A 13,973-nucleotide genomic window follows, 5' to 3' on the forward strand; every position below is an offset into this window, starting at 1 on the left:
TGTGTTCGTGACACTGCGGCCCAACGCTCGCTAATTTTTTCTAAACCAAGGAGTTTACGCCCAGCGAGTGTAACCTAGCAACCCTTTCTTGTCAGATAGTGCTCAATGTACATCCCAATAACTGCTAATGGCGAATGAGAGACAGGAGAATTCCGCTTTTAGTTAACGTGCACGCTGCGAATGTTTTATTGTTCAACAACACACTGGAGAAAACTCACACCAGCACCACCTTGAAGGTCAAAACGTAAGACTGGTTACGTACTACGACGAGGGACGAACGGGTGCCGCTTGAGGAAGCTTCGCCCCTGAAAGCAGACAGTTGCTACGCGCAGTGAGTGAGAAATATGACAGGCTTAAAGAAGATAGTTTGTGAATGAAATGTTGTTATGAACAAAACCACACATTTCACGCGCTTACTGGGAACTCGATGAGCTTCAGGCATAGTGACTAATTAGTTGCAGCCACGGTTCAAGAATAGTTTAGGTGAGCGAACTCGGGGACTCTGCTTCCCGATAATGTTCTGCTTCGCAAGAGCCCGAGAGATGGCGTTACGAACTTTGCCCGGGCTCCCTCCCACCCTCTCGGTGTAGGAAAGCCTGATGACTTGGAAAGTAGCAGCGCTCATTTAAAGTAACCACAACATCCTCAACGCGTAGTCAACCTCCTCCGTTATCACTCCCTCTTTCGCATTGACACTGTATACGTAACACAATAGAAAGTTGGGCGAGTTGGTGTATATTCATATTAAAAGAAAGGTGGCGCACAAAAAGACAGAGACAAAAAAGAGAACCACAACAGCACTGTGTGTGGTTCTCTTCTTTGTCTCTGTCTTTTTGTGCGCCGCCTTTCTTTTAACACTGTATACGTGTCGCGTGATTGATTTCGCGTGATAACCTGGTGCTCTCACGTTTGGAAACCATCACCCGTGCGCCGGATGTGCTTTGTGGAATTTGCCCGCAGCACGACATGGTCCTGAGTCCGGCGAGCAATCTATTAGCATGCCGCAAACGAGACCATAATCGGTCCCTCCTTGCCCGGCCCTCGCTGTTCAGCGTTCGCTCACCAGAAGTATTCTTGCGTTGAGATGCACCGCAAGAATACTGAAGCGTTTTGCAACGTTTCATGCGCACAGGCGGAGAAATAGGAAACGAAACACGAGTGCAGTGTAACTAAACTGACCGAGTGCTGCCATTATGCGTCTATGCGCATGCACCGCATTTGCACAATTGGCGACCAGTTAGCGCCACGCGGCTCGCCGACCAAGAGCTCGTATGTTTCTTCAAACAGCAGCCCGTGCTGTAGAGTACGACGACAAGCAAACTTGACTACTCTAACCTAGCATACGAGCGTGTGTGTAAGACGCCTGAGAACGATGCAGAGAGTGCGTATTCACCTTCACAGATGTAATACATGGGTAGTCACAGTAAACTTAATACCGGGGCTAACGTGACCATGAAGTTTCATGTATGGCCTCGCTGACTACCGTGGCCAAAAACGTATTTCTAGAAGCGGCGTTTGTTGTGTTGAAGTGCATTCTGTCCCTTTCCCTTCACTCGAAAGTTTCCAAAGACTTATGAAGTCAAAATGACGATGTGTGAAAAGAAACGGATAAAGGGGTCGTAGAGTCTGTCAAGTTTCAGCTAATTAGCGGCCACCGAAATGGGCAGTTCATTAGATGCACACGTTGACAATACCTCCCCTTGCATTTTTCCCCCTCTCCAACAAAACAACAGCCTAAGTGCTGTTGCTTGTAACATTAGGTTATATTTACCTAAGAGGGGACGTGAAGTCGGCCCCATGCGTTTACCCAGCTGGACCTTCCCGTGATTGTAGAAATACTAGGGTTATGGCACTATAGAATTTGATGATACGGGGGTCAATGACACCTGAGGGATTCTCACAGCTCTTTACTTCTCATCTTTCCACACGACTAGCACGGACAATAGGGAGACAGACCATTACTGCGATGAAAGCATGTCATCGCTTCATTTCGGACTTTCGTTCATTCTCAGGTGACTGAGGGGGAGAAGGGGGCGTTGCTACAAGACCTATAGATGCGGAGCATTTCTTAGTCCCACGATGCCATGCTTCGGCGTCGGTTGTGGCGCCATCCACACTCCCGCTGTGCATGAACACGTCTCGCGTCTCGTGCCGCATGCTCGCGTCCCATGTCAGCCTGGGAAGACATCCGCAGAACTGTCGCTCACCTTTCCCTCTCTCGCCTTACAAAGCCGATGCAGGCAGCATCTGCTAGTAAAAAATACAGCATATCCACGGAGTAAATGATGATAAGTGGGGTGAAGCTTTGGAGGTTTTTATTGGTAAACCGTGAATCGTCCGCTGGCCACGTCCGTCCGCCCTGTCTGTCTGTCTGTCTGTCTGTCTGTCTGTCTGTCTGTCTGTCTGTCTGTCCACCCATCCGTCCGTCGGTGTGTCTGTCTGTCCATCCGCACGTCTATCCATCTGTCTGTCTGCCTGTTTGTTTGTACGTCCGTCCATCTGTCTTGCCTATCTGTGTCTGTCCGTCTGTCTATATATTCAACACTGCAAGTACCGTCAGCACGTATCTTTTCATCATATATTCATATTATAGAAGTACCGCCACGCAGCGGACATTACGAAGACTAAACGAGAGCTCGCTGCCTACTAATACTACACACATCGAGAATGCACGACCCACGGCTTGAGGAGCTTCATCCCTACAAACGACTGCTCGCGCGGCACAACCGTTCACTGGCCACTCGTATATGTAGACACTGGATCGCGCATTACGAATTAAGTCAAGGGCATCATTACTTGGCGTTCGCTTGAAGTTTAAGGCAATGCTTCTCCTTCAGTCAAATAATGAAGATAATAAAGATGATAAAACAATTAAGCATTCCCAGACCATACCCAATCACGCAACATTCACGCCATACACACCCGCCCTCCTTCCTCTACGACGCATTCTCTCATGTTCTTTTCGTAAGAAGATAGGGGCGGTATTTTTTCCTTTCTTTTTCCTTCCCTTAAGGAGAAACATTCACGCGCCTGCGATCGCAGGTGCTGCTGCGTGGCCTCGGACCAATGCTGGCCTCCTGTTGCGGGCTTCTCTTTGTGGTGACCAGCATGCCGGACCGGTTCGGCTTTTCCTATCTGCAGTACACGGACCCCACCGTCTTGCTCGCACTGCTCTACACGTACGCGCTGCAGATGCTCACCTTCGTGACGCTCGTCACCACGTTCTTCACCTCAGAGACGCTGGTCGTGCTGGCTACATGCTTCGCGGTGCTCGTATCCTTCCTTCCGTACCTTCTTTTCGTCGAGATGACCTTCGCTGTCCGACTCCTCTGCTGCGTGCTGCCCAACACGGCGCTACAGCTGGCCATGGACATCATTCTCACCTTCGAACGGGACAGTAAGAATAGCTGCAGTTCACGCTCTCTTGAGAAGCACACACAAACATGTACACACATTTAACACAGAAGGCCTCCTTGCCTCCCTCAAAGCCTTTAAAATCTATTTAACATTCATTTTTCTGATGGTACAGCCTAACTTTTCTAGATGAACAAAATGAGAAGGAGCGGGATGAAACAATTGGGGGAAAGAACCTATGCAAGGGTCGCTGCCCAACAGCCGAAAAATTTACAGATTGGTCTAGGACTCCTCGTTTTTGAGTATATACAGTTAGGCCTTCATCATACGAATGCATTCATGTGATAGTTTTACCCATAGCTTCTCCAGCGATTCGGTGCGTCCGTCCGTTTTTAGAAATCTCTCGAGGTTCGTAAAGCTTTTGAGAATTTACCACCTTCAATACAAGTGTCCTAATTTGTGTAATTTTCTCCTCCAAAGCTGTAGCCCAAAGTGTCGCAGTGATGATCAGCCGCGGTTGAAACAGTGGTCCTAATTTGTGTACTTTTCTCGTCTAAAGCTGTAGCCCAAAGTGTCGCAGTGATGATCAGCCGCGGTTGAAACAGTAGCAAAGTTTCGTTTCAGTAAATGCACATTGGCATAAAAGTTTAGTTGTTTACAACGTTACGTTTGCATGTTACGTACAGTCGCCTGAAATAGGAAGATTATCGCACGAGCTTCAACCAAGGACTACAACTGCGGCACGTCTCCGAGTACTCTTTCGAGGAAAGGGTGGTATCACACAAGATTCATTCACTCTTTCTGTTCTTTCTTAAGCTACGATCACTCTCGTCTTAGAAGCTGAATAAACGAAGCTGTGTCAACCACCACATTCAAAACATCTTTCTCAACAATTTCGTAATCGCTAGCAGAGATAAGAGCTCACGAACAATATTTCAGGAGCGTGGCGGCACTTATAGGCACTGATAGTCAACGAAGGGGAGGTGAATGATCAATCTTAATTTTCACAGTACCTATATGTGCCACAAGGCTCCTGGGATGTTATACATGTCGACGCTCGTGCGATAACTTTCAAATCGCGTGCAACTGTACGAATAATTAATTGCTGTGAAAAATAAACTGCGATATTATTGTGAGGTAAGCTCAAGCGGATTAAGTTCAGCTCTAATAAAGTACACCTAAATGAAGCAAACTTTTGATTATGCATTTGGCTTCCCTAAAGTGTGAAGCCGTCGTCGTGATGTGACACAGTGCCTTAAAGCACTACAGTATCAATCAGTGTTTCGCAGTCGATTAATAATTGATTTGTGGGGTTCAACGTCCCAAAACCACCATATGATTGAGAGACGTCGTAGTGGAGGGCTGCGGGAATTTCTACCACCTTGGGTTCTTTAACGAGCACCCAAATCTCAACACATGGGCATACAGCATTTTCGCCTTCATCGAAAAGGCAGCCGCCACAGCCGGGATCTGATCCCACGGCATGCGGGAGAGTAGCTGATTACCTTAGCCACTAGACCACCACGGCGGAGTAGTAGTTCGCAGTCGCGAATGGCGCACGCGTTACTAGTGTAACATAACAATTCCGACAGGAAAGTTGCCAGCGCCGAGTTTTCAAGTACGGAAACCCGAGCAAGTCAGATGACGGTTATTATTGCGTAGTAGAACTACTCCTCGAATACTCCATTTTTATTGCGATAGCAATTAAAACGCTAATCTCGGCTGGATTTTGCCGCCAGTGTGGGGATTGCAGTCACTTACCGTATATGTATACGTATCTATATATGCGAAAATGCAAGAAAGAAGAAAAAATACAGAAAAAGACTGTCGTATGAAATCAACATTCAGTCATTTCAATAGTGAATGTGAGGCGTTCACAACTGTGGCACAGAGGAGCACGGCCTTTAACGTTCAAACGACTGGCTATTTATATCTACCACTTACCCCTGCTGAAGGGCGGAGGGGTGTTTCAACATTACCAGAAAGATGGCACAATGAGCGCGCGTCGCCAAATCTGGCGGCAGCACCCGCTTTAATACCGCACGCGTACTTTGCCCCATTCAAGGAAGGAGAGCGACGTTTCCTCACGCGCCCTTATGTCGTGGTGGGGGTGAGGGGTGGATAGTACGTCTTGGCTGGTCTCGGGCTTTACCCGGAACGATTATTTTGTAGTTTCTGGGTGCACAAAGGTCACTGCAATCACTGAAGTCACCATTTGCGAAAAGCGCGCGCTTTTCAGGCATAGGGAAGTAATTTCCTGTTCTAGTGGTCTATAGGTGTGTGCGCGCCCATATTCTGTTGAAGATGAACAACTGGGACACCTATTTGCGTGCATTTGTATCTGTGAGTACGTCTTATGCTTCATTATTGCGTGAAAAACACGGGGCACGTTTCGGTCTGCTTGCCATTCTGCGCGGGACCTCCGAATTTATTACTATCGCGATCATTGCATCGCTTTTGCGCCAAAGCTGTGGCTTTATTCTAAGAGTATTGTTCTTTCAAAATTGGCTGCGCGCAAAACGTGACCTCCAAGATGGCCCACTTGCGGCGTATTTATCTTCGGTCATTCCAATCGCACGGAGAGAGCGTGTTTCCAGAAGTGGTTGCTGCCCACACTTTTCTCCGCACAGCGGTGCTCCTACCGCTGATATAAAAGGCTGCCACGCGATGGGGTGCCGCGGAAAAAATAGTTTCGTGTTTTCACATAACCTCGCGCTCTATGAGAAATGTCGGATGAAGGAGTACTATAGGCAAAGTCAGTGCTAGGAGTTATATACCCCTAAATGGTTTTTTTTTTTTTTGCAGTAGATATGCGCCACGCCTCTAAGTGAGATAGCTCTGCAAGAAATTCACATACGCTGAAAAGTTACTATACTTCAATGTTTGCGGGCTATCGAGGGCATGGGCCAAGAATAAAAAAAAAGAATTGCCCGATCCGAAAGTGAAGTCTGAAGAGTGGCGCGTTCTGCACTCACGGGTTACACTCGATAGATTACACGTGTTCCTTTTTCTCTCTTTTCATGACACTAGTGCTGCTGTGCACTGTAGCGCCGTTTTAGTAATTCTTATACGCGCTGATGTGACTACAGCAACGCAGTGATCATAGTGCAAACGCTTGCTCATTCGCATTGTGAGTGTTACGGGGTCAGTTGGTATGCACGGCAACGTGAAAACGAGCATCAATAGCTTTTGTTTTTTTTTCAAGAAGAATAAACATGCGTTCAGATTTTCTTGTACCTGGTATGCGACATTGCGCGTTGCATAGCAGTGAGTCCAAGCGATGTGTCTGGCAATAGTCTTGCTGGTTTACCCCTACGCCCAATAAACCACGCCTGGACCTCTAAAAGGACGTGACAATATGCACTTTTTCTTTCTTCAGTAGTGCACCTCAACTGATACAAAGACACCATTCTGACTTATGGGAAACCCTCATATTTGGATGCAGTCGAGAATACTGTAAATAAATACGAGACTGATATTTTCATTCTGTTACCAAAACAACCAAAATACAGATAACAAAAAAGGAGCCGATTATAATTCGGGTGCTCTCTCTGTGAAAGACGTTGGGTGTAGATGTATGTCGGCTATTCGAAGCCTTCCACACTAATCAGGCAAAATTACTTTTTACATCACAATATTGATTTAAGTACGGCATTAATTTATTTAGAGCTAAGTTTGCTTCGGTTGAACACTTTATGAATACCCGTAAGCTATGAAACAATAAAATGATGTGTCATTTTAGGAGGGCTATATGAGTCAACAATGACGATTAGCCCAGTTTTCCCCCATACGCATCTTCAGAAAGGAGGATATCTCGAACGCCTCTATATTTCTCATCTCGATGATGGACGTGTTTTGTATGGGCCCCGAATCGGCTGCGCAGACAAGTGCTTTTGCAAGAATTGAGCTTACTTTTAATAGTTATTAAGGCAGCAGGGTAGACCTTTACAGCACTAATTACAGTGTATGTCTTTTCGGGGAGTCAGTCTCCTGCCATTTTTCTTGATCAAATGTTTTTTTTTCTCCTGCTAACTCGTTGGAGGGGCGTACACCGACCAAGTAAATTTTTGTACTAGAGCCTAGACTTTTTTTCCTTGGGGTAGTGTTCTTTATTCGCCGCGTTTTCTAATTATTGAGTGGGACAATTCAGCTATACTCAGACACTTGTGAATTGGTGTCAAAAAGACATGGTTAAATGCACGGTAAAATGCTCAGGGTGTGGGGCGGGTTTGAACATACCGGCTAGTTCGAACATGAATGCACAGGAGGCTGAATCCAAGTGTAGATAATGGGAGGCCAATGGGAAAAAATGGGGAAAATAATGGTTGCCAAGAGTGAACTGTTGATGAGAATCGCTGAGCTGGAATGGAGACAGAGCGAAGAAAAAACGAGGGCTATGGAAGAAAGGCTTAGGTCAGCCGAGGAGGCACTAGCGAGGTGGGTAATACTAACAAAAAAGCAGCCGATGGCAAGAACGGTAGGGTACTGGCGCCCAGAACTGCGGAGAAGAAAGGAAAAACAGATTCGGAAAAAAATAGGCTCAATGGTTAAAATGTCACAAGACCCAGCTTACGCGAAGTAGTTCTTGGGTGGGAGGAGGCAAAGCAAACGGCGTTACAAGCACAAGTAACCTCCAGGTACGGGACACCCTAGCATAAAATTCACAGCACGGGATAATCACAGGGACTCGGATTTAAATTTTATGTACAGAAGCAATAATAGCAATCAAAGCGAGGGTGAAAGGCGACAAGAGGACCTTAGTAGAACGACGATAGTTATAGCACGAGAATAAAACGACGACACAGAAACAAGAAGGACACGAAAGACACGAGTGCCAACTTCCAACTGAGTTTAATGCGCAGAGCGCGAAAGTATAAAGAGGAGACAGTAACCATGTGACAAAAACCGTATGGCACAAAGAGCAGACTATAGCAAGAGAAAAACAAAAACAAAAAACAAAAGCACAAAAAAACGGCAAAGAAAAATTTATAAGAAAACGAAACAGAAAACTAAAGATAAAATAACTACTTGCGCGCACCGAAACCTTCGAGGAACGACGATAGTTATAGCGTGAGAACAAAACGATGACACAGAGACAACAGGGACACGAAAAACACTAGCGCGCTCGTGTCTTTCGTGTCCTTCTTGTCTCTGTGTCGTCGTTTTGTTCTCGCGCTATAACTATCGTCATGCCATACCAACTAGCCCAAGCTGCCACACTTCGAGGAACCTTCGTTCCTTCTCGGACAGAGCCACGGAGGGCTTGCTAATACAAGGCACCTGTTCACGTGCCATCTGCGCGGCCTCGACAATGCCTCTTGTGTTCACACATGAAATGCCCGAGAATGACAAGTTACGCTTTTTGGATTTAAGACTGGTTTTTAGCTCACAGCACATCTGTTGGTGTTATGAACCACGTGCGCAAAAACCTCTACTTCCTTTTTCTTCCACTCACAGCAAGTTAGTTAAGCGAGGCATAGCACGAACCTGTCTTGAGAATGCCTTAAATAGGTCGTCCGCCCACAATATCTCTGCGAGCTTCAAAGCTTAAGTTTTCCGGCTTAAGGCTTCGGGTTTCCCCGAGGCGTTTAACGCTTCCCGTTGCTGAGACTATCATTGGACTAATAAGGCAGAGCAGAGGCAGCGACAGAATCCGAGCAACACGGATACAGAACGTGAAAGGATAGCTGTGATTCCATACAAACACCAGATATCACACAGGCTCAAGAAAATAGGAAAACGTGTTGGAGTTCGTGTCCTCTTCTCGGCACCGTTCAAATTAATCAGCCGCCCCAAATCTACAAACCCCCCGAAAACGCAGTCATCAACGAAATGAAGAGTTCAACATAAGAACAGGTATGCGGCATGCTCCCGGGAAGTTGTTTATAGGACCCTCCTTTTATGCGGTGCTTGTTATGTCGGAACGACCAGAAGTTGTCTGAACGATCAGTTGAGATAACATGCTAACAATGTTAGAAACGGGAAAAATGGTTTTCTTGCTCAGCACTGCACTGAGTGCAATTGTGTGCCCCTTTTCAAGGACACAGCGGCGCTGTACAAGCACAAAGATGAGCGCACCCAAGTCATTGTCGAGGCCGCGCAGATGGCACGTGAACAGGTGACTTGTATTAGCAAGCCCTCCCTGGCTCTGTCGAGAAGGAACCAAGGTTCCTCGAAGGTTTCGGTGCGCGCAAGTAGTTATTTCATCTTTACTTTTCTGTTTCGTTTTCTAATAAAATGTTCTTTGCCGTTTTTCTGTGCTTTTGGTTTTTTTGTTTTTGTTTTTTTTCTTACGCATGTTCAGCTCTTAGTGCCATATGGTTTTTGTCAGATGGTTACTGGCTCCTCTTTATATTTCGGGCTCTGCGCAATAAACTAAGTTGGAAGTTAGCGCTCGTGTCTTTTGTGTCCATCTCGTTTTTGTGTCGTGGTTTTGTTCTCGCGCTATATCTTCATGCCATACCAACTAGCCCAAGCTGCCACACTTCTAAATTAGTAGAACGTTCCCAGGACATAAGCTGGAAGTATCGATGAGGCAAGCGAACACAAAACTCACAACTAAAGCTAATGGACGAAACATCGTGCTAAATGCAGGTGGCCTAAGCGAGATCTTGAATGAAGAATTCGTAGGACTATTACACTGGAGAAAAGGGTCGATGACGTGCGCACCACTTGCAAACAGGTACGGATGTCCGAGGTACCAGTGCGCGACGGCAACTTACAGAGAGCGTTTGACGACGCAAACAAATGTTTATGGCAATTGAGCCGAGAGAAAGGCTTTGAGGTAGTCGAAATAAGCAGAGAGGTGCATAGTTGGGGTGGTTTTCAACGAGACAGAATTCACTTGGATAGGAGGCTAGGTCATAAGGCGGGTTGGCGACTTGCAGGACGTCCATTCTCTTTTACAGAGCACGCAGGCCCTTCAGGATCCACGTTAGCTAGTAACGAGAAAAATAACCATGGTGACTCTTTGACATGTGGTAAAAAACGAGAGAAGATGTAAAAAAGAATAGAGAAGGCGCGTGTTGCAATTAGCTACAATAACATGCAGGGTGGCAGAGAAATAGCAAAATAGTGAGAGAATGAGCAGCAGTTAAACAGGAAACAGATGGGTGTGTATGTGCTTACAGAAACACAACTTAGAGACTTGAAAAAGCCACCGATCATTCTAAATTATACTTGGAAAGGACGCAACAGGATCATACCAGAAATAAAAGACGGGGTGTTTGAATGCTAATTCATAGCGGGGCCAAATGGGATAAAGTGAACCAAACGTATTCAGAGCACAACTAGGTCTTGGGCACAGTAAAGAGAAGGAAAATGTGGCTAGGTGTAGCTTACGTCAGGACGGAGAATAACTGCAAGGAAAACAATTTGGAAACAGTGAATTGCATAAGCGCTGATACCAAGGAATGTGGACAGGGGGCCGGAATAATTCTTCTAGGGGACATGAATGCTCGACACAGGACAATGACGGATATTCAGGCACCAATAACATGTTATTGCTGGATCTCTGTGAGCAACATAATCTTGAGATAGTTAATGAGGAGCCTAAGTGTGAGAGGCCTAATACGTGGGACACAGGCCATGGAGCATTAAATATTGTTTTATGACAGAATGAATCTATTGCAAAATTAGAGAGATGAGAATAGATCAGGAAGGAATTAACAGCTTGCGTAGTGTTCATACAGGCAAAACATTATAAACTGGATATAAACATGAAAATAAGAACATGAAGTCAAAGATCGGAAGCCCGTGTTTAATGACACACAAATAACAAATATAGCCGCAAGAGTTGAGGAAGAAGTAGGAAAACTACCAGCAAAATCCTGGGAGTATACTGAGCTGTTGCATGTAATAACGAGGGAGATCAAAAAAAGGGAAGAAGACTATATGCTGCAAAGGAAAGAGAGGCCAAAAATTTGGTTGAACAAAAAAACCCGGGAATAGATCGAGAAAGCGACGTGAGGCATCACAGGAGCACATACAGGCAAATAGAGCAAAGGGCCCACAGATAAAAGTCGACCAAGTATCGGAAATATATTGCCACGTTCCTTTCCGCAAGATTTGTTATCGTCCTATTACACTATGTTCAAGAAAAGGGTGCCTGCGATATTAGAGATGATTCGAGGCTGTAGTAGATTGTTTTGTTAAGATTACACCCACTTCGTGAACCTATCACTATATTCTGAAACTTGCATTGCCGCTATAGCGGTAATGCTAGAATGTTCAATGGCAAGTGTATTAATGTCGACACGCTTCGCCACTTGGTGCACGTTAAAGAACCCCAGGTGGTCAAAATTTCCGGAGCCCTCCACTACGGCGTCTCTCATAATCATATGGTAGTTTTGGGACGTTAAACCCCACATATCAATCAATCAAATCGCTTCGCCACTTGTCAGTTGACCGACGGCTGACGCTCTGCTCACCGCTATCAGTGACACTGTCTTGCTGTTATCTGGCATTCCTTTTACGCGGCCACAAGTTCGGTCCGAATAAACAGCTTATTATTCGACCTGCAATGCAGCCTGCTTCCATTGTCCACGTCACGGCCCCGTGACAATAATCAGAGAATACACCAATGTGCAGAAATCAGTCGGGGCAAAAATTAAAGGTGAGAGTGAACGCTGGAATACAGAGATTCGCGAAAAGAAGAAGGCCGTGCCAAGAGTATTTGGAGCCACCTCAAAGCGCTACATAGAAAGTGCTTCACAATGCAACATATGGTAGATGAAGGGCGCAATAAATGAAAAGTGTACGAAGCACTAGGTTATATCGAAAAAGTAACAGCAGAGTTAATTAAAAAGGCCGCCCAGCAGACTTTCCAGTGAGTAAATGTATCAAAAAGAGTGTAACTGTGGAACAAGTTGTACTTGAGAATTTCAATTGGAAAAAGGCCAAAAAAAAAAGCCTAAGCACTCTACTATGGCATAGATATGGTTGCAGTGTGTCTCACAAAGGAACTATGAAACAGCACTAAAGAAGCGCTGCTCAAATCCGTAGAAAGGTGCTTACAGGAGAAGGAAATGCCACACACTTATCAGAAAAGTAGAATTAACTTTATCTAAAAAGGCAAGAGATAAAAGGATAACATTCGCTCGTACAGACCATTAACCAAGAAATCTGTACTGTGCAGGTTGGCAATGCAGGCAATAAAATTGAAAATATAGACGTGGGCACAGCAAAATGATATTTCGCGAGAACTTCAGAATTTATTTCTAATCTAGAAGTGGTTAGATGACAACCTATTTGTTCGTACGCAGTGTATAGAAATATTTAATATAGAAAACAGGCCCTGATACATATCGCTGTGTGTGTGTGCATCTCTCCTTTGTGTGTGTCCTTGTTGTGGTGCGTTATACCAGTGAAAATGATGAATCTCAACCAACTAGCCCGGCAACGTGCCTTAGCCTTATACATAGCTTATCTAGACATCACTGGGGCGTATGACAACTTTAATCGGGAAGTTTTGTAGAAAATTTTGAACGAAGTGCACATAGGCGACTACTGCATATAGCGTTTGAGAGACATATACCGATAAATCAGTTTGCATAGAATGGGAACGAATAAATCGCAACAACAGCATTGAATTGAACAAGGAGCAGACACAGAGATGGCCATTGTCTCCGCTGTTGTTCATGCTGTAGATTGTGAGAATGGAAAAAGCGTTAGAAGGTACCAACTTAAGATTTATTCTGTAACACAAACAGGCTGGCATGATGATTGAGCAGAAGATTCCTGGTCTGTTCTATGCATACGATATTTTCCTATTTACGGACAGTCCCGACAATGTCCTGGCAGATTATGCCAAAGAAAAGGCGAAGCTCTAGAACTAGGACTTAGCGCAACAAAATATGAATTGATGTTAATAAACGATCACGAAGACCAGGCGGTCTCAATATAGGTACAAAAAATACCAAGGGTAAGCGGCTACAAGTGCCTTGAAGTATAGATCGATGAGGAAAAAAACATCGGCAGCAACGGAAAGAGAGATGCAGCAATAATGAAGCTCAGGGAGTTATGGGGATATAATCGGTACGAAGTGCTTCGTGGTCTGAGAAAAGGCGTATTGGTTCCAGGGCTTACATTTGGGAACTCTTCTGTGTGCACGAATTCAGAGATGCAATCAGGAATTGACGTAAATCAAAGGACTGTGGGACGCCTCGCGTGGTGCGCTCACGGAAAGACGATGGATGAGACTGTAAAGGGAGATGTAGAATGGACAGGCTTTGAAGTAAGGGAAGCAAGGAAAATTAGATCTGGAGAGAGGTTTAGAAAAATGAAGGAGAGTAGATGGGCTGGAAAAGTGACCAGGTATTTTTATGGGATAAGCGTGGACACAAAGTGGAGAAAAAGAACTAGGAGGCTCACCAGTAAATATACGGCTGGCAGTGTGGGACATATGGCAACAAGGAGCATTAGGAGAAAAGTAAGAGAGGCGGAGAGTATTTATTAGATGACAGCGATGGAAAAGAATCCAGCTCTCAGTAACTACCGAAAGGGCAAGAACGAAGTTAGACGGTAAAGGTTTTCTGATAATTCAAGGGGAAGTGCTTTACCGTTCGAAGCGAGGTAGGGTTCCCTCATAACTTGTAGTCATAAAGGAACATTCAATAAAG

General features: G+C 45.3%; 1 protein-coding gene across 1 annotated transcript in view; it reads left to right on the forward strand.

Moving 5' to 3' along the window:
* Nucleotides 1-13,973, forward strand: part of LOC119172954 (phospholipid-transporting ATPase ABCA3-like) — a 170,740-nt gene that overhangs the window by 11,661 nt on the left and 145,106 nt on the right. The window contains exon 3 of the mRNA XM_075893211.1: nucleotides 3,043-3,397. Coding sequence (XP_075749326.1) covers nucleotides 3,043-3,397 — 355 coding nt within the window. The remainder of the gene's footprint in view (nucleotides 1-3,042; nucleotides 3,398-13,973) is intronic.

Source organism: Rhipicephalus microplus, chromosome 4 (assembly GCF_043290135.1).
Source record: "Rhipicephalus microplus isolate Deutch F79 chromosome 4, USDA_Rmic, whole genome shotgun sequence".
NCBI lineage: Eukaryota > Metazoa > Arthropoda > Arachnida > Ixodida > Ixodidae > Rhipicephalus > Rhipicephalus microplus.